The sequence below is a fragment of the Pelecanus crispus genome, chromosome 1 (assembly GCF_030463565.1).
Source record: "Pelecanus crispus isolate bPelCri1 chromosome 1, bPelCri1.pri, whole genome shotgun sequence".
In the NCBI taxonomy this organism is placed as follows: Eukaryota; Metazoa; Chordata; class Aves; order Pelecaniformes; family Pelecanidae; genus Pelecanus; species Pelecanus crispus.
In genome coordinates, this window is record NC_134643.1 from 74749977 (window position 1) to 74770315 (window position 20339).

Consider the following 20339-nt stretch of genomic DNA (forward strand, 5'->3'; position numbering starts at 1 on the left):
GGGTTCAGTGCTTTAGATCAGATCCACCCAGGCAGTGGCATCAAGAAAGCGGTTTTACTGTACTTTTTTTTTACTTGTGAAACGTGGTAGGACAGCAGAGTTTGAAAACTGCATTAAACAGGAACATACACCAGGCAATGCTGTTAAAATAACTTGTAAGTAATCATTTTTAATTCTGCTTAGTGGAAGAGGCAGGAATCCTGTGGAAAAAATGTTAAACAATCCTGTGATTAAGAAATATATTATAATGCCCATGCATGAAGGGGATTAAGTTAAAGTTGCATGGGCACGTTTACTTCTGACATAGAGCAGATTTCAAGTGTGCTACTGGGTAGCTCAGTAATTTTTTTTTAGTATAGTGTTTTATGTGGACCACATATATATTAAATCAGTGTGAGTTTGTGTATGATCTGGAAATAAGGAGGTACACTCATAATGACACAAAAGCCTTGTAGCATTACAACCAATCAAAGGCTCTCTTTCTCTTTTACTCTTACATTTTGGCTTGTTAGCATTGACCTTATGGAAACCACAAGGAATGTGGGAGAGAGAAATTAATACATTGTTTTCATCTTGTTTATCAGCCTGAGTGATACAAGATTTATTTGCTTGGCTATGCACTACAATTATCATTGTATACAGATTTGTATTTTTATTTAAAATTCTTTCAGGAATTCATTATGTTTTCAGGGCATACCAAGCTCCAGAATATGTTTTGAATGACCCAGTCAAAAGCCATCAGGCATGGGGTTTCAGCCATTTTCATTTGGTGGACTTTCATTGGTGCAAAGTTTCTAATACAAAGTTTGACCAAACAAAATAATTTTGTAATAGTTGCTTTTCAAAGGCTGTTATATATAAGATATGCCACAAAATACTGACCCAAACCAGAGAAGGAAATGTTAAAATGTCAGTTTTTTATGGACAGATTTGATACAATGCTGCTAAATGAGGCTTCAGATTTCTTAAGTTCTCTCATGTTTTCATGGTGTATCATTGTTCCTTCAGGTCCTAGATTCAATCATATTGGGAGAGTGTAATTTGAAGTGTTCCAGCTGGTATTGAATTTATTAGGGCTTAAAGGGAATCACACACAAGGAATAAAGCATTTTAATGGAAGGGAAGAGCCACTCATTTTGAAAGGCCATGATATTGTGATCTCTCCCACAATGTCTGTCTGTTCTGGGAATGATGAAGCAAACTCTGTCTTCTTGTTTCATTGCTAAATGTTTGGATGCCAGATCACTCACCTCATGTTCGCCCAAAACGCCCCCTTGGTTCTGGTGTACTTGGTATGTTGTCGCTGAAGTAATGCCAAAATACCTTTTTCCGCCTTAAGAGGAACATATTGAAGTTTTAAGCAAGGAAAGTAGAGTAAAGCCACATCATGAGTGTGTTCAAATTGAATTATATAAGATTGTATGGCACTCTGGCACATTTTCATCATTTTAAATCATGTTTATAGGGCAGCTGTAGTACAAAACCAGGGGATTTTTTTTGTACTGATAAACTTAGAGAATAAAAAAGTCATTTAAAAAAAAAAAAAATCACATGGTATAGGTTTACTGTTGGCAACACAAATTTAATGGTGGTGGCCAGTTAATCTAAGGTCTTTTGGTACTTTTGTCTTTTTACATTCCTGACTTCCAATAAAACTTCAGCTCACTCTTGTGATTTTGTCTGGAGAATGCACCCTGTACCATAGCTTATACTGTATGACATAATCTTACACTGTCAGCAGGAAATCATTTTACATAAGACTGTCTAATGCGCATGGTTCTTTATATTGTGCATGTTTCTTGATGTATTTCAGCTGTGGCAGACCCTATAACCAAATAGAAGCTGGTGATGGGACACTAGATAGAAATAATGGTTCCACACACACCCTGAACAGAACAGGTAATTCTTTGTCCATCAAAAACTCCTCATCCCTTAAGATTCAATAGTCATTCACTGTCTGTCATAAAAGGAGAACATATGTAGGTGAGACCATACAAACTGTGTTTGAGGCTCCTTTCCTTTTTGTATGTACAACGTGCAAAATACTAACGAAGAATGGAGTTAAAATATAAAGGAAATATGGTTTCCCTCATCTAACCTAATCAGCTCAAATAACAGTCCTCAAAATTTTTCTCACTCTTCAATCCCTGATCCCATTTTTTACACTCTGCAGGGTATATGCTTTAATGCCTTTGGACAGATTGTCCGACTTTGGACCCAGCCAAGCAGCACATATGTATTATGAGTCAGAGATCCTGTTGCTATTATTCAGAAGGTCACAGGATGACTTTGATGCAATCCTTGCTATTCACACAACAATCTTTGTGATTTGTGTTGTAGATGATCCTGCGCAAGCCACTTCTGACTATGAGACCAACAACAGTGACAGCAGCGATATCGTACAAAATGATGATGAGACAGATTGCTCCAAAGAGCAGACCCGGAAGGGATCCGTCTGTAGGACGTACACGCCTGAGACCATCATTCTGCATCCCTTAATACCACCTGAGGTGATTTGTTTAAGTTCCACTCGCACAATAGACTGAGTGTATACTGACACTGGGAAAAGGAAAAACAACAAAAAAACAAACCAACCAAAAAACCCAAACCCCCACAAAAAAAACCCTGGGTCTGTCTAAAGGTTGTGACTGTGGTTTTAAGCAACAATTGCAGCAGGCTCCTACCTTGCAGTAGGAGGATTGACTTTCAAGAATTGAAAGGAACCATTGAAATATGCTGCTAAGCACTGGCCACTTGTGAAACACTAACCATCTATTTTGATGAATAAATACAAGTTTATGGATCTGGCGTTAGGCATTTCTGAAATGTTTGGCTTCTGTGTTAACGTTGCCTTTAAAGGAAATAGATTGGAAGGAAGAGAAATTATCTTCTCAGATTACCGGCATGATATATAGTCTTCCTGTTCAGCCACTTCAGTTTCTCAATGGCCTTGCAGTCTTGGCTAATATATACAGTGGTCCTTATTTAAAAATAAATTAACACTTGTGTGAGGGTGCTGCATGATATTATTGTTGGTGTATGTCTTGAACATAAGAACATTGCAGTATGGTGAACAAGTGCTGATCTCACGACTACTGTATTCAGCTGTAAGCTTGGTTGAGATGTAGAGGGAAAGCTTTGTTTAGTTAAATTTTCCACAGCCTGTTGTACAACTGAATTAACAAATTTAAGTTGGCATGAGCTCTTGAAAAATTTATTGTAATCTGTTGAATTGGATGTACTGAGAGAAGGCATTTTTCTTGGGATATTTTGGCATTTACTTATGTACAGTTTCTTAGTAATAATGAAATTCAAGGAAGCATATAGGGAGAAATGTTAAAGGAGGGACACACCCCATCTTTTATTTGTGGACCTTGAAAAACAGGTAGGTTTCAGTTTAAGAACTACAAGTCTTCACTTGGACCAAGCTCCGTTAGCCATGTTAGATTATAACGAATGGGTCCTGATGCGGAAGCAGAAACTGAACACTTTTCCCTCTGTACTGCAGCAAATTTTACAATGAAGGCAGGCTCCCTTGGAAATGAATGAATGATTCCCATGAATGAATGAATGAATGCGTCTCATGGATAAGTTCAGAGACTGATGTTTCATATACAGAATTTCCCATTCATTCAAGTGAAACAAATTATAAAGGAGAGTGACTAGCTGCAGGGCTCGTAGAAATGGGGACATCTCCGCTGAGCTGAGTCGAGTACCATTGGCTTACAGATGATGCTAATGTGACCTTAGTTTTTAAGAGCATAAATTTTTGCATGAGTTGCTTCACAGAGCTATGATTTCTCTTTATTCTGATTTCTGGCATAGGACAAGCCTGTACTTGCACCTGAGCCTCTGGTTATGGACAACCTGGATCCGCTGATGGAGCAGCTAAATAGTTGGAACTTCCCAATCTTTGATCTGGTGGAAAAAATTGGAAAGAAATGTGGTCGGATTCTCAGTCAGGTAAGAAGGATATCTTGTCTGCAATGACTGGCTAGATTATTGACAGATTTAGACAAAGTAGTGTTAAGACCCATTGTCCTTACAAGCTGATCATCCAATGAATTATGATCCCTGCCACCTAATTTGAAGCTAACAATATGAACTCCATCTCATTACATTCCCTACTTTTACATTTCCATATTTTTACATTTAAAAATGTGAAAGAAAAAAACACACACCTATTTTGCCTGCTGCTTTCTGCCAATGAGTTACATAAACCTTTCTGAATATTCTCTTCTATCTGCAGGAGGTGCTGCCACCCCTTACTGAGTTCTTTGTGAAAGGATTTCTCATGGGGTTCAGCATGGGATGGCTAACCAGTAAATATATTCAGTTGATGCAGGAAATACAGAACTTTGATCCTCTTTTATGATTTCAGTCAGGCTGTGCAAGAAAGCAAGGTCTCAGGAAGTGGAGGAAAAAAACAGTCCTTGCTATATTCCCTCACCTTTAAAGAGTCAGCACTTTGATAAGAAATTCATATCATTATTACATAAGGAAGACTAATTTACTATGAATCAAGATGTGAGAGCTTGCTAGTCTGTGTTTCAACTACCAGTTTTTCATTCTCTCCTTTATGTTGAATGCAGATGCTGACACAGCCCAGCACGATTAATGTCACTTCAATAATCACCTTATTGGCTGAACTTTCTGCTCTGTTATGCCTCTTTTTCCTGTCACACTGACAAATTAGCCATTTTTTCTTACGGAAGTATTGAAGTTTATTAAACAGGAAAGGCAAGTAATTACATTTAGGAATGGAAGGTAAAAAAACCCAAGAGAACCTGATCTAGTATCACTTTACAAGGCTTTATGTAGTGATGAGTGCTGGAAAGAAGAGATTATGTTAATTGGTATAATGTGGGACCATTAACACCCCCCCCAAACACAGAGGTTAGTGTGTCAGGCAGATCTCAGTGCAACAAGCTCCAGAGAATGCTGTATCAAATCTTGGTCCCTTGGTGGTTAACTGTTATTCAGCTACATTCAATTATCCAGTGATCAACCAGGAAAACCACAGCATGAATTCAAATTTATTCTGTGGTCTGCCTTTTATCGTTCTGTAGTTTGGCAAGTAACATCTGTGTTTAACCAGCCTGCAAGCTCTCTAGGTTAATTTTAGAGAAATAGGCAAACTGTGGCTGGATGTGGATGTTGATAATAAATTCGGTGATTATCATTGAGACACTTTTACACTAGACAGTGAGCATGTGATTAAAATGCACTTCTAGATTATATTGGTCATGGTGTTTTCTAAGAGCAAAGCACATTATAGAATGAAAAATGAAACATAAGGAAAAACAGAACTTTTTTTTTTAATGGCATAACCCACGGTTTGGATGGGGCAAAATTTGTTCTGGTTTTACATGGGTACCTCTGTAGGTTTTAAGCACTTTACCAAGATGCATGGAGTTTTGTACCTCTCAGGACAATTCCCCTGTGCCGCCCTCAATTTGCACTAAAGCTCCACACTCTGTTTCCCAACATCTGCTTTTGCACAGGTTCTGAGCACATTATCCATTTTGCAATGCTACAAAATGAGGCCTGTGAAATGAAATAATGAAGCTTTGATAAGTAATATTTGTGATCAAAATTCAACATTTTCTATAACAGCTGTTTGTAATAACTCCCACTCCCTAAGAGCAGAATGTAGCAAGTTCAACCTTGTTCATAAAATATAGTTCCTTTAGTTCTTTCCTCCATCTATTCATATGTTCCTTACAAAATTATTTTCAGAAATAAGAGAACTAAAACAAATAAATCTTTTTCTCCAGCTAAAAGTATTGTCTTTTTCTTGTATAGTTTTTAAATCCGGGGATATTATAAACAAAGAAAAACAAAAGCTCTAATGATTTATTCTCTGTACTTTGCCATTAAATGGACTCATCCATTAAAAAGAAGTAAATTAACAAGCTGAATTAACTATGTTTGCCTTGCTAGGTTAAATTTATGAGATGGAACAAAGCAGAGTTGACACGTGCCTCTAGGGAAGCATTCAGTTTAGAAAGCAAATGCTGGCTTAGCATCTTTAAAGCTGCTTGAGATGTCTTTTTCTTCTTTTTGGAATGTTAAATTGATTTAGACATATAAAAAGACCCCAAACCAGTCAGCGGCCATAAAAGCATCTGTGCAAAGTACAGTGGAAAGCACTCTAAATGTGGCACTAACAAATATGCATGACAGGGGTTAGAGAGGAATTTACATACCAGTCTCATTTCAGAAAGGAACAGCAAAACTCTCCAACTGAGTTGGTGCTTCACAACAGGCCATAAAGTTAGATAATGTCTTCAGTCACACTTAACACTCTTCTTACAGCTCCTATAAAACTAAAACCTGTGGAAGAAAAACTCATTTTCTTTGGAAAGCAAATAAAGTGAAAAAGAATAGGCTAAAGTCAAGGTCTCTCTCTAGCTTTTATTACTGGGCCCATAGAGATGTGAAGTGCTGGTGATGCTCCTGTGCTCTCGGTACATGAGCAGCGTCGAGGCGGGGTGGCATCGTTGCAATGCATGTGAGTTGTCCCTGGGTAGTGCCAAGAGGAACGTTTGGTCATCGCATCATCATGCATGACTTCTGCAGAGAGAAACTGCAGCCATTATATGAAGGACCGAGGGGAGATCAATCCTCGGAGGATGAGATGTTCCCAGGATTGTCACAATGGCCCTTGTGAGGAATTGTGTTTGTCAAAGCCAGCGACCAGGGGCCACAACTTAAAAGAAACATATGTTTGCAGAAAGAAAATACAAGAGACAAAAAAGGAGTGCAAGAGGGTTGCCTGCAAAAAATGAGTGGGGAACTGCTAATCTAAACTTTGCACATGTCCTCTAACAAGAGCTGTCTGTGTGTGCCTGCAACACCCAGGAGAGGAGCTACGTGTGAATAACGATCCCCATTTCCAAAAAAAGCTTTTATTAGGAATCATTTGGGAGAAGCACTTGTCCTTCTTCATGCAGCACCACCAGAAGTATCTGAGGGATAAATGATTCATTCAAGTGTTAGCAATCATTGCAGAGACAAGTAGAAAATGGAGGCAGGAGGGAAGAGGCAGTGTGGAGCACCCACTGCCAAGCACCTGGCAGCCGTCAGAGTTTCCCTGGGCTTGTCGCTGGCAGTGGGGACCACGCTGCGGCTGCAAGGGCACCGTGCTCAGCCTGTGGTTTGGTAACTCCCAGGGAGCTCATGAAGCAGCATGCAGTTTGGGAAGGAAGGATTTTAAAGGACGGAAGTCTTTAAAAGGGGTTAATACAGAGCAAAGAATAAACAAAACTGCACAGTTTTTCTGGCTTTTTTTTTTTTTTTTTAATGAAACAATTTAGTTAGTTGACTTTCTGGAAGACATCAATGCCCTTTTTTGCTCTTTCAGACCTGCCCTTACCCCTTCCTCCTCCCTATTTGCTGAGAAAGAGAGAAAGAAAGAAAGCATTACAAAAATGTCTAAATGACTTGCTGGGCTGTTTATGCTTTCTAATGACCACAGAGAATAATACCATTTTACTCCAAGTCATGGGGAAGAGCTATCATTCATATCCAACACAGTCAGCTTCACTTCAACTGCTGTGGAATTTCCTGCCCCCCAAAATCCAAGGGGGGGGAAAATATGCTTTTATGACATGCTTCAACATATCTAGTATTGGTAGTGTAGACCAGTAAGGTTTGTTCTGTAGAATAATATTTCTTTATGCTTCCTCTTCTTATGCAGGGATATTTTGCTGGACATATGAAGCTCACCATTCAATGATCTAAGACTAGAGTGTAAACCGCCTCAACTCTCTGTAGCTGAAACTTTGGATCCCAGCTGATTTACTTCAGCCATGATTCCAGATAGATAAACAGAATTCTATGCCGTTTCTAATGCAAATTATGCATAAAGTCAGTCTCTTCACTTTGCCTCAGTACAGGAGGATCCCAGGGGTTTTCAGAGAGTAAAGTTTTGCCTTCTACAGGCCCTACCTTTTATTCTAGGCTCGTGTCTGCCAGAGCACTGTAATTCAGTTGTTCTTTCACTCCTTTGCCATAAAGAGCTTTTTCTGTGTGGCCAACAGCCATGGCCACAAAGAGAAATTGCCACCAGCAGTGATTTTTCTGACTGCATTGCTAGTGGCACTTAACAATTACAGTAAGAACAGAAGTAAGAGCTGGGGCCACAAGCAGAACCCTAACCGTCAGATATGTATCATTAGAGGGGCATCCTGGATGGTGTCAGACACCACACTCAACCTGTCTCCTCATCATCACTGCCTTTGTTGCAATGCTGTGCCAGAGTTAGTTCACATGCAGGTTTTTCCTCGTAGGGAATGACTAGGAGGGCAGGCAGTGGGGGAGATCATTAATGCTGCAAATTCATATCCTTTTTTATTATTCTTACTGTAAAAATCCATAGTGGCAGGACATTTGAAGTTTCTGTTCATGAAACTTCAAGTGCAGCTCGCAGGTTCCAATCTATGTACACAATACGCAGAAAGAAGTGGCTGTGGATAGGTGTTTGATTTACATTCAGGTGTGAAACATGAAACATAATTTGTAACAATTTCTTATTGGTATAGCACTCATCATACCAAGTGTGCTTTAAATTACTTGGCTCTAGGCAGATCATTACCAGACAGATGGCATCAAAAGGACAGAGTTTAGCTAACAGCAGTAAATAAAGAAAGAAGTTGAAAGGCTTCAGGGTCCAATTTGTGAAGAAGTGAAAAGGGCAGGCAGTAATTTTACTATGTCCCATTGTTCTGTATGTCAAGTCCAAACTTGTTTTCAAAAGCGTCCATTTTGCAGCAGCTGCTGTCTACATTTCTGAGCACTCGTCTCTCCTGAACGCCCCCTCACTCATCCATCACATTCTCCCTTCCAATATATCCTCTCCTGGATGTCTGCAGTTACCTTTCTGTGCAGGAACACTTGAAGCAGCTCTGCTTCCTAAGCCACTTGCTGCCTCTGAAATCCTATCGGAGAAGTGACTTTTGCCATTTCCCTTCCAAAATGGGGGTGAGGGAAAGGAGATAATGCATAGGATCTGAATGGTTCTCTGCTTTTGTCATTCCGTCACTTGTTCCCACTTTTTCTGGGAATAGATTTGACTCATGGATGCTCCTTGGAGAAGTTTGTGGGGAAATTTTTCCCAAGACTCTAAGGACCTCTGGATATCTTCTTTATGTGTGTATGTTTCTGAGGTGCTTGCAAAATTTGGGGCATCCATATGTCTGAAAGGAAGAGAAGAACACCTGGAAGGGTGTCATGAAGGAATGAGGACTGTTTGGTACTAATAGCTTGTCTGTTTGGCTGTCTAGCCACATCCCTATGGAAATGCATATAGCTGCAGCTATAGCTGGATCAGATGTACTTGAGAAGATACTAACAGGAAAGCAAGTTTTCATGGGGTATTTCAACAGAATGATTTTTATATCTAATTTTTAGACTTTTTCTGGTCTATTTAGCAGCATGGTTCTTTTGGTTTTTTCAGGTATCATACAGGCTTTTTGAAGACATGGGGCTGTTTGAAACCTTTAAAATACCAGTGAGGGAATTTATGAACTACTTTCATGCCTTGGAATGTGGATACCGAGAGATACCTTGTAAGTAAAAATTCCCAGCAGATAATGATGCTTTCTTAAAGTTTTGGGCATTTTCCACACGTTTTGTTATTGAAGCCTTTCTTCTCTTATTATAACAGCTACTTGTTTTCTTCTGCTACATCTCGACCAAATGCATGGCTCTCTAGTCAGAGGCTGGTGCTGAACCACAGCCTCTAGTCTTTCTTTCATTGCATTTAATGTTTCGTTGTTTCATAATAATTTATGGCAAATTCTGTGCAAGCCTGATACCATACAAAGCTACTATAGGTACAAAGAATTTTCCTCATGATGCAAATGAACCCCAGTGCCCCAGTTGAAGTTTTTTGAAACATTTCCCCCCACCCCCCATAAGCAATTTGGATTTTTACACAGTAGCAGTGCTATGCTACCAAAGGAGATGAGCTTTGTAAAGCAGAAAAAATATGCCAAGTATATGAGTGCATCCTATTTTTCACTGTAAATCATTTATTCACTGAAAAACCTGCTTTCAGTCATCCCCAAAGTATTCACTAATTCAAATTAAATTTACCAAACTGCTTCAACTGCAAAAGACACTTTTTTTCCAGGAGGAGAGAGGGTGTTATTACCCCCTTTAGCTGGCAGATAACAGCAGTGTTGAGGAATATAGGACACCCTGTTTTCTCCCACCTCCCAGAAAAATGTCTGAAACTTTGGTTTAATAAGTCATATAGTCTCTCTCTCAAAATATTAAATACCAATTGGAACAGCTACAGTGGGAGGGTTTGAAGGAAAGCTACCTCAAAATGCCTCCCAGCCAGGTGGTTTGGACTCTCTTCTGGGAAAGTGAGAGACCAAATTTCAAATCTTTCCTTGTGTTTGAACCAGATCAGGGGTTAGAAGCAGCAGATTGTAGCCTGAGGGAGTTATAGGTGGATGTCCCACAGTCTGTCTGTCCTACTGGAGCCATTCCTCTTTGTTTAAAACATTTAACTATTCATAGAGTCTTAGGAAGTTTTGTGAATGTAGCCCTTCATTTCCTTGTTTTTTCTTAAGTGTGTTTCTTTTTAGTAAAGCAGGATATTTTGTCTGATACAAAATTAATTTACTTTCCAGTGTTTTATTTCTGTGGAGGGGTAGAAAGCAAAACAACTTGTTTAGACTTAACCACTTCTTTCTTCTGGTTGCTGAACTGAAAAATGGGTTATTCACACAAAACTAATGGTGGCTATCCCAGCTAGATTAAATCAGTACAAGTTTCACAAGAGGCTAATTCAGCCTTTACTCCTGAGAAAAGCATTAGAACCCTACGCAGGGCTGTCCTCTAGGTTTTGCGTGAGGAGATTAGTGTCTCAGGAGAGATGTTCTTAGTACTTTGAGGAAGGCAGGGGAGAAGAGACTCCTTCCTTATTTTACTTCCTTCCTTCCAAAAATAACCATTCCTGTGCTGCTTATTGTTTTGCTGTTAAAAATTTCAGCTAGCAGTCACTAACAAGTATTTAAAGAGAAGCTCACAGGGAAGACAAAGGAGAGCAAGCGAGGAAAGCAAGGGGTAAACAAAAGGGCCAAGTGGCATGACATCATGCTCACGTTTAGTGAGTAAGCAAAGTGATTGCAAATTGTGAATATAATAAATCTTTCTGTGCTACAGCTGCCTGCCCTTGGCAGGCAGGATACTGCTGATTTTAGGCGTAGCCAAAGTAGACAGTTGCCTTGAGCACTGGAGTGTAGGGTCTGCAAGGTGGTGAGCCATCCTCTGGCAGAGCCAGGGAGATGCAGACTGGCAGCTGCTGCCCTTGCTGATGGCAGGGGTTAGAAATGTGGGCTCAGCAGTGCTGCTCTGGAGGGGGCAGGTGGCTGTCCCCAGCGGGAGCAGGCATTATCCATCCCCTAGCAGTAGTGGCAAGAGAGCAAATATGGCTCTCCAGGGTGCTTTATCCATCCCAGGACTCCTTCCTTCCTCCTCTCCCACAGAAGGAGGGGCCTCTAGGTTGAAGTTCAACTTCAGTGCTGAGAAACCCTCTGTCAGGTGCACACTGCATATCTTTAGGATGCAGCAGGTATAAAACCAGGTTGCTTACACATCTTGCTGCCAGTCCCTTCTACTCCCTCAGAGTACAGACGTTTTTTCACCCCTGATGAATCTGGTCAACTTTACTTATTCTTAGAGAGGGCTTCTGGACTTGTGTGTTGGTAATTTTTCCTAATGAAGGATACATATCATCTCCAGTGTTACCTTGATTCTTGACCATTATCTTCTTAATATAACCTAGTTGTTCACCTGTTCCCATCAAGCCTATTCCAGTAGCTGGTTTGCCAATGGGAGGCACATTACTGATTGGCATTTCCAAGGTGTCTCCAAGTAAGATGACCAATTATCTAGAGGTGTAGCCAGTTACCGTGAGTTTTACAGATGGGGGTGACCCAGCAGTGGAGTCCCACATTTTTGTGCTTTGTCCTCTGAAATGCATCTTTCCAGAACTGCAGCAGCAGTAATGTAGCCCCAGGTTATAATTTAGATTAGCAGATTTCTTTGTGTTTCTGTCACTGTAGAAGATACCTGTGCTCTGCCCAAAATTAGCCTGAATCACAAGCAGAAATGCTTGTCCAGATGTAAGCTTTGGCCCTGGTGCAGCAAAGCATTGTGCCTCTTTCAGCGTCATGGTTTCTCTTTGCTAGCATACGTTTAGATGATGCTTTGTGCTGAACTACCATGTGATTCTTTTTCGACCAGTTGTGTTGATTGTGGGATAGTTTATCTGGCCTTGAAGGATTTGGTGGTGTGAGCCTTGGGGTGACTTTTATCTCTCATTTCTGTGAAGAGAGCTTGTAGTAAGCCAGATTACAGGATCTGGGGCCTGAACTCTTATCTCTGGCCAGAAAATGGCAGAAAGAACCTGGTTTAACTGTGCAGTGTACACATATCCTGAGTTTGCTTTTTTTGCAGTGCAGCTGCTAGCACAGCACCTAAGTTTGTTCAAGTAGAGTCAGGTACGTGTTACCTGCCTTGTATTTAGAAGCTAGGTGGAATCTGGCTACTGAAGTGGATGAGATTTTCCCACTGATTTCATTTGGATCGGAGGTTAACAGTGCATATGTACCCGATGTCATTTAGCTAGCTAAAGGCAACCACTGGAGCAAAGGATCGGAGCTGGTAGCACAGGTCAGGCTCCTTGTTTAACGCTTTCTTTGCAAAGTTTCCTACATTGCAGATCCTACTGCTTCTCTGCTGTTTTCTCTTTCTTGACTGGTGTGAGATATACTATTGAAAGTGCTTCAACTTTAGTAAAAGAAAAACTGAGCATTTACAGAATACAGCTGTTTTTCATGCTTGTGATAATGTTCGATTTGTCTCTGCTCGATTGACTGCCATGCAGTACCCACTAGATGGTGCTGATTTCCCTCTGTTGGAAATATCCTTCATGTTTAATAGCAGTGTCATTTGCTTTGTATCACAGATCACAACCGAATCCACGCAACTGATGTTCTACATGCCGTTTGGTACCTTACTACTCAGCCCATCCCAGGACTCCCAACTGTGATTAATGATCACGGGTCAGCAAGCGATTCAGGTATATTTAAATGTGCAAGTATATAGGTTGTATTTTTAAGGTTTTTGTCATGAAATTTGCTGTAAGAAATCAAACAATTGAGGAATGTGTGCAGTATTTGTTATTTATATAGACTTCTAAGTTCAGTAGCACATTGGATGTTGGAGATGTTAAGGTATGTTTGTGTAACTGAAGAGAATAGAATTGGTCCTCCAAAACCTAATACTTATATACACACACAACGATGTATGAATGCAGGCCTTTGTTGTCACCCATAACAACGAATGTTTGTAACCATTTGATTTTTACAAAGCTTTTACTAGGAAAACTGTAATAGTAGTGCTTTTCATTGCTGCTCCAGAAGCAGTGTATACTTTTCAATCCTCAAACCCTGCATTGTTTTGCTATTACAAAACCACTGGGGCATGCAGGTAGTGCCGTGCACTTGCTGCTGCTTGGCTGTTGTGAAGTGTTCCTTTGCTTTTCCTCACTGTCTCCAAAGAAAGAGACTTACTACCATTTTGCAGCTAGTTTGCCAGACCACTCATCTGGTGGTTTATGATTGCACCTTACAGGAAGATGTTCTTACTGCATCTTTATATTAACTTCTCCAGATTCAGCTGTAGCAACTAGAGGAGCTGTCTGTATTTTGTGGGAGTTCTGAGGGAGTTCCTGGAAAAGCAGGACTTTGTTCCGCAGAAACCACTTCTTCTTCTGCTTGTTTTGGTGGTGTCTGTGTGGCACATACATATCATTTGTGAAACACTTCAGGATGTTTTGGTGGGGCAGGAAAAGTTTTTATTCCTGGAAAATTTTATTAGCAAGGGCTGTTGGAGGCTTTGTAGGTGAGGTGAAAGGGGTGGAATGAAAGGGGTTGAGTTTGGGGGCTTTTTGGTGTTTGTTATTTGAAAGACATTGTTCAGCTGCATGTAAGACCCATTCAAGCAGAATAAAATAGCAAAACATCTCACTCAGTATTTGCCTCTGACAGGCATGTTCAAGCTGCTTCAAAAAGATGCTGTTAAGATGATTGTCAGCAAAGATCCAAAGTCTAGACCTTTGGATTGGAAAACATGTACCTTAATTGAATTAATAAATGCTAGTCCTTTGCTTTAAAGACTGTTAGTGTCTCATAGACTAATCTATATGTTGAAGCAATTAGAGGAAGGAGTGGGAAGATCGAGTTACCCACAAAGCTCCAGCGTGGCCATGAATCCATGGCTTATTGCTAGTAACTTACATAGTTTGAAAACAGGCTCTGATGTATGGCTGGAAGATCCCCAGGTGGGATCGGAATTTGTCCCTTTCCAATTTTGTGCCTTATTGCACTGGATCATGTGCACGGTATCAGAAAGCATTGAGGTCAGGATGTGTTTACTCTTCTATTATGTATTGTAAATTTGCTCCTTTTCTTCCTGCTTTGTTGCTTCTATCTGTTTCAGTAAGTCCCTGAAAAAGTAGTAAGGATTTTTTTTTTTTTTTTTGTCATTTATTTATTTCTGCTCAGATTCTGACAGTGGAATCACTCACGGCCATATGGGTTATGTGTTTTCGAAGACATATACACCTACAGATGACAGCTATGGATGCCTAGCTGGCAACATCCCTGCCCTTGAATTGATGGCTCTTTATGTAGCTGCAGCCATGCATGATTATGATCATCCAGGAAGGACCAATGCCTTTTTGGTAGCAACGAGTGCTCCTCAGGTAAATAAATCTCAAGCAGCGTTGCTGTTAAGTTTTGGAAGGTCTTTGGTAACAGCTTCTCCTTGCCAGTGGTGCCTGTGGCCTCCATTAAGCACAAGTCTACCAAATATTTTGAAACAGCTTATTGAAGTGACAGAAATAATCACTTCACTTGGGGATTACCAGTAAGAGTCTTCTTACACACCCTCACCATCCTCAGTTAGTAGAGCTGTTAAGAAAGGTACTGATAAAATGTCTCAGTGAAGGAGAAGCTAATTCTCTGCTGACTGATAGAGAAGCTGTAACTGAAATAAGGGATGAATTATTCTACTCAGTAAGGCACAGAAAGATTAAAATAAAATAAAAAAACACCTGTATAGTTGCCAGTCCACCATGCAGGTTAGTTTGTGCATGATCATAACATATTTTCTGTTGTTCCTATCAAATATGAGCAGCTGCAGTCTTTTATGAATGTATTTTTACACTATGCATTTATCAGGGCAGGGTGTGTGTGTGGAAAATAATCTCAGTTTTATAAATGAAGAATTGAGACTTACCTAAGATTGCACAGAAGTTGCTGCCAAGGCTGGCAGTTGAATTCAGCAATTCTGAGTCACTGTTTATTGGCTTAATTATGAGATCATCTTTCCTTACTTTACATAGCTGACCTGCCTGGCTTCAGCATACTGTGCTGAAAAATATTTCTATGGACAAGGAAAGAATAAAAGATAGCTTAATGGTGACGAGTTGGGTAGGGATGCAGAAATTCTAGATTTACTCCCCAACTTGGATCCAGACTTCCTCTCTTACTAAAAGCAAGTCACCTGAACTTGCTCTGTATCAGTGTCTGTCTATAAACTGGTAGTAATACTTCTCATCCTTGCCACATCTTTATGTGATGGAGAACTTTGATACTCTGGCCAGGTAAATAGATTGATAGAAAACATATCCTATCCTTAAATCTAATTTTAAGAAATGAGTGCTATAGCTTTGTGGTTGTAAAAATCAACAAGGGAAGTTAGATGATTAGCCTTAATGTATTGTCCCTAGTTTGAAGATAAATGAATGGGGAAAATTCAAATTCTTCTTGTTATTTTTGGGAGTTTTGGTTTTCATTAGTTGTTTGGGGTTTTTATTTTGTTTTTTTTTAATATCACCTGAAATTTGCAGAACTTGTATTTGGCATCTAGATTTTTTTCTTCTTTTTCATGACAAGCAGTATCAGCTTCCAGTAATGATACAGTGCTGCTGTATTAAAAATCTGACCTCGGGAGTTGGGCCTGGATAGCACAATATATCTATCTCAAATGCTTACTGTGCAGTTAGGCAAGATGGGCTGTAAAGCTGAGTTGCTTCAGCAACCTGTTGTCTGGGGTAAAGAATAGATTCTGTACTTTAGGACAGGATTGAATTTTTTCATCTTTAGATGACAGAAAAATATAATTGAAGTGAAAAGCCACTGGAACGTATGTGTATATATTTGCGTAAAAAGTTGCAAAACTTGTATCTGTTTTACATAGAAGGAAATTTCCAAAAGCTTTTCTTTCCATAAACCAAATTGTTAAAAGTCTGAATGCTGCTGAAGTGGAGAGATTTCCTGGATGGTTGTTGTCCCCTAAACTCAATTTTCGAGATCTTTCTTTAGTTTCTGAATGGAATTGCCATCACTATGAGAGTTATGCATCTTGTTTTGGTAAAGATTGAGCCAGATTGGATTTTAGCATTGAGAAATCTGTCAGGCTGAGTGTGTGTTGTCAGGTTGCAAACTGGAATTTCACTTGTTTCTGTGTTTGGAATCAATCCAATATGGACAGAATTGCCAGGTACAAACGCCAAAGATAATAATCCCTGTTAAATGAGGTTAGTTCTGAGAAACAGGGAAGCACACACCTATATTATATTAGTTATTAATTTGTGGCCTGAAACAGAATAATCTAGTCATATGACGCAGTTCAGTCAGGAACCAAAGACCTTTGAGCATGAAAGACCCAGATTTTTCAAATCAATCGTCCAATAAATCTTCCCCATCACAATTCAGGTGTCTGCTATTAGTCCTGCCGAAATCACATGTTCAAACCTCGAGAAGTTCTTTAAAAAAAAAGAGCCAAAGAAATCAAGCAAACCTGAACCTCCCTCATGCATCATCCCCACGCCATTCTCATTTCTGCATTGCAGTGTTTCTTTTGCTAAGCGGTTTCTCAGCTTTCAGCTGCCCGCATTACTTTCACAGGCGGTGCTGTACAATGACCGCTCCGTCCTGGAGAACCACCACGCTGCTGCTGCCTGGAACCTTTTCATGTCAAGGCCAGAGTACAACTTCCTGGTCAACCTCGACCACGTGGAGTTCAAGCATTTCCGCTTCCTCGTCATTGAGGCAATTTTGGCTACTGACCTGAAGAAACACTTTGACTTTGTTGCCAAATTCAATGCCAAGGTAAGAAGATTGATTCAGGTCTCTGGTGGATGGTCAGAAAAGATTGTGGGGCTTGGTAGCACCACAGTGAAAAGGCTGCTGTGTTGCTCTTTCTTCTGAATGTCCTTTTGGCTGCTGCAAAACATTCTGTTGAATAGTAATCTGGCACTTCTGTTATTTTTTACTTATTTAAATTCAGTGGCACAGCTTCTTTTCTTACATATGTTTAGTTTTTTCAGTAAGTGGTTTAAGACGAAGGATATTATGGACTATTTGAATATAAATCCCACTTACATCCTACTTTTCAAGATTGTTCTCTTGTTCACTGGCACTTCAGATGTATTAGCAAAGCACTCACGAAAAAAATCAAAGCTGTTACCAAGTTTCCATAATGGCTAAATACTTAATGTGAATTTTTATTGGTATAATTGAACTGTTATATTATCAAAGCACAGAAATCATAACAATTTTGAAATTCTAATTTCAAATGCAATAAAAGCATGATCTTTCTTCCCTACTTTGTTTCAAATGGGTAAACCCCAGAGAAAGGTCACTAAAAGATCTTTCCTGCATGCTCCATTCAGTGAGTATAAAATTGCAACCCTGGGAAACGATTCTTAAAAATTATTGTGCAGTTTCAACCTAAATTATTGGAAATCACCACCTATCAAGTTACTTTATTAAACTCCATCATCTATCAGAGCTGTTGGCATGTTACCTCGTGATACCTGCCTTTGGAGCTGGTACTGCCTTCTTGATCCTTGTGAGAAACACAGCAAGCCCAGTGTGTTTCTCATCCAGGACTATGACCTCCTAGCTGTTTTGGTGACATAGATAAAATGTTTTCTTGTGGTATTGCTTGTGATGGACCTGTATCCTGAAATGTTGAAGCCTCCAGGTGTATGACTGCTTTTGTTTTCCATTTCACTGTAACATCCCTCTCCTTCTTAGGCTTTAAGAAGCTGTAAAGAAAGGCCTTAAATTATGGTCCAGGGTAGACAGAGATCTGATCTGTAGATCTGTAAAAGTCTGAACTCCTTCTGCACCCATGCTAGTCATGTCCCAAAACCTCCAGTAATATCAGGGGGGTTTCTTTAGGTCTTAATTTTAAATTCTGGGATCATTTTCACCAGCTTAATTTCCTCATAAAGTACTGAACAGTATTGGCAGATTCTCATCTGTCAGGGCTACAATGACAATAAAGCACAAGGAATTTAAGCTGTCTGAATACATCCTTTGAATTTGACAGTTTGAACCAAAACCTTGACTTCTGTGAACATAAGTAAGGAATGAAAAAAGACAGGCTAAGCCAGTGATTACTGTGGCTTTGTCACAGAGATTAACTGTCTTAACTGTGGAAGAGGACAAGCTTGACCACAGTACTAGGCGTAAATTGTGGATATTGAAAACGAAATTTGTCTTATATGTATCAGGCTAGACAACGGTAGGTGTAACCACTGTTGTAACCAAGCAAGGTGGTACCTGAGACACTGCAGATAAATAGAACAGTCTGATTTATCACGTCCTGCCAGCTCACTATAGATTTGTAAGGACATCTGTTAACCTCCTTCTCTCTCCTTATTACTTGAATAGTAAAATGGTCATGCATAGAACAAAAGGTGGAGGAGAAGGTGAACATGTTAACCAGTGCTTGTCGCTGAGCCTGGCTTTCCCAGAGGAATCAAAAAAACAGATTATTTATGTTTGGTTGGCAAAAACTCTTTTGTACCAGAGTGGTCTCAGAGAGCAGACCTGACATGTTTGTATATGGGTAGAGCTGCTGTAACTGATAAAATTAGTTCTAAATGATCACATTATTGATTGGGTTGCTGAACAGTAGTTTAGTATATTGAAGCTACAGTCAGAGAGACCCTTCTGTACAGAAGTCAGTGTAAACACATGTAGTGTAAGCATCCTCCCACCAGAAAACTTGCAGTCTGGAAAGTACCAACAAGAAATAATGAAGGAAGCTCACTGTCTGACACTGATGATATCAGTGCATTGAAGCACTTACTGTTCTCCGACATTAGTTATGTTGGATCATGTACGCCAAAAGCAAAGCCCTCACTATGTGGGCCCACTGCTGTATGGGGCAGGGAACCTGCTGACAGAGGATGTGGATGTTTCACCTAGTCATAGTACAACAACTGTCTGTCCATTTTCAACTATTGCAAGCTTGACAATTAAAGTTGTGTTTCAAGGAGGGATTTGAATTTCAAAAATTAAGTGGATGGTAGAAGACAGCCCCTCCCACACCAGGAGGTATTCTAGGAGAAAAGGCTGAGATGGGAAAATGTGGCTAACAGCAGTAAAGATTGGCATCGCTCACCATTTGGAGATATAAAAGGCCGAAGTCCTCAATGCTTTTTCAGACTCCATCTTTGTGGCTAAGACCTGGCTTCAGGAATCACAGGCCCCTGAGGTGTGAGAGAAAGTCTGAGGTAGTGAAGACTTATCCTCAATGAATGGCATCAGGTTAGGGAGCACTTAAACAAGCTGAACGTACACAAGTCCATGGGACCTGATGGGATGCAGCCACGTGTATAAATACCTGATAGGGAGAGTAAAGCAGATGGAGCCAGACTCTTCTCAGTGGTATCAGTGACAGGACAAGAGACAACGGGCACAAGCTGAAATACAGGAATCCCCATTTAAAAATAAGGAAGGACACGTTTTCTGTGATGGGAGTTGTACATTGGAAGAGGTTGCCTGGAGAGGTTGTGGAGTTTCCCTCCTTGGACATATTCAGCACCGAACTGGACACAATCCTGAGCAGCCTGCTCTAGCTGGCCCTGCCTTGAGCAGGAGGGTTGAACTAGATGATCTCCAAAGGTGCCTTCCAGCCTCAACCTTTCTGCGATTCTTTAAGGTGACACTTTTATTTTAGAGCAGTTGATGGCATATATCACTTTTTATTGTGGGAGGAGGTATGGGAAAAATAGAGAAAAGGAAAAAGATAGGGAATACTTTCAGACAGATCAAATAGGGAAATAAGCTCGTTACATGCATCTTCACACTGCAATTAAATCAGCCTGGCATTTGTTGGTGATTTATCTTTGTACACCAATTAGGTAGTAACTTCTTGGAAAATGCCATGGAAAGATAACAATTGTTTGTTTTCCTAGCAAATGCTTTCAAACAGGCACATCATTTGCTAAA

General features: G+C 40.0%; 1 protein-coding gene across 1 annotated transcript in view; it reads left to right on the top strand.

Moving 5' to 3' along the window:
- The window catches only part of PDE3A (phosphodiesterase 3A), a 95627-nt gene that overhangs the window by 66293 nt on the left and 8995 nt on the right, over positions 1–20339 (top strand). The window contains 8 exon segments of the mRNA XM_075706998.1: positions 1814–1899; positions 2341–2488; positions 3113–3116; positions 3826–3963; positions 9461–9572; positions 12989–13102; positions 14589–14788; positions 16998–17201. Of these exon segments, the coding sequence (XP_075563113.1) occupies positions 1814–1899; positions 2341–2488; positions 3113–3116; positions 3826–3963; positions 9461–9572; positions 12989–13102; positions 14589–14788; positions 16998–17201 (1006 nt within the window).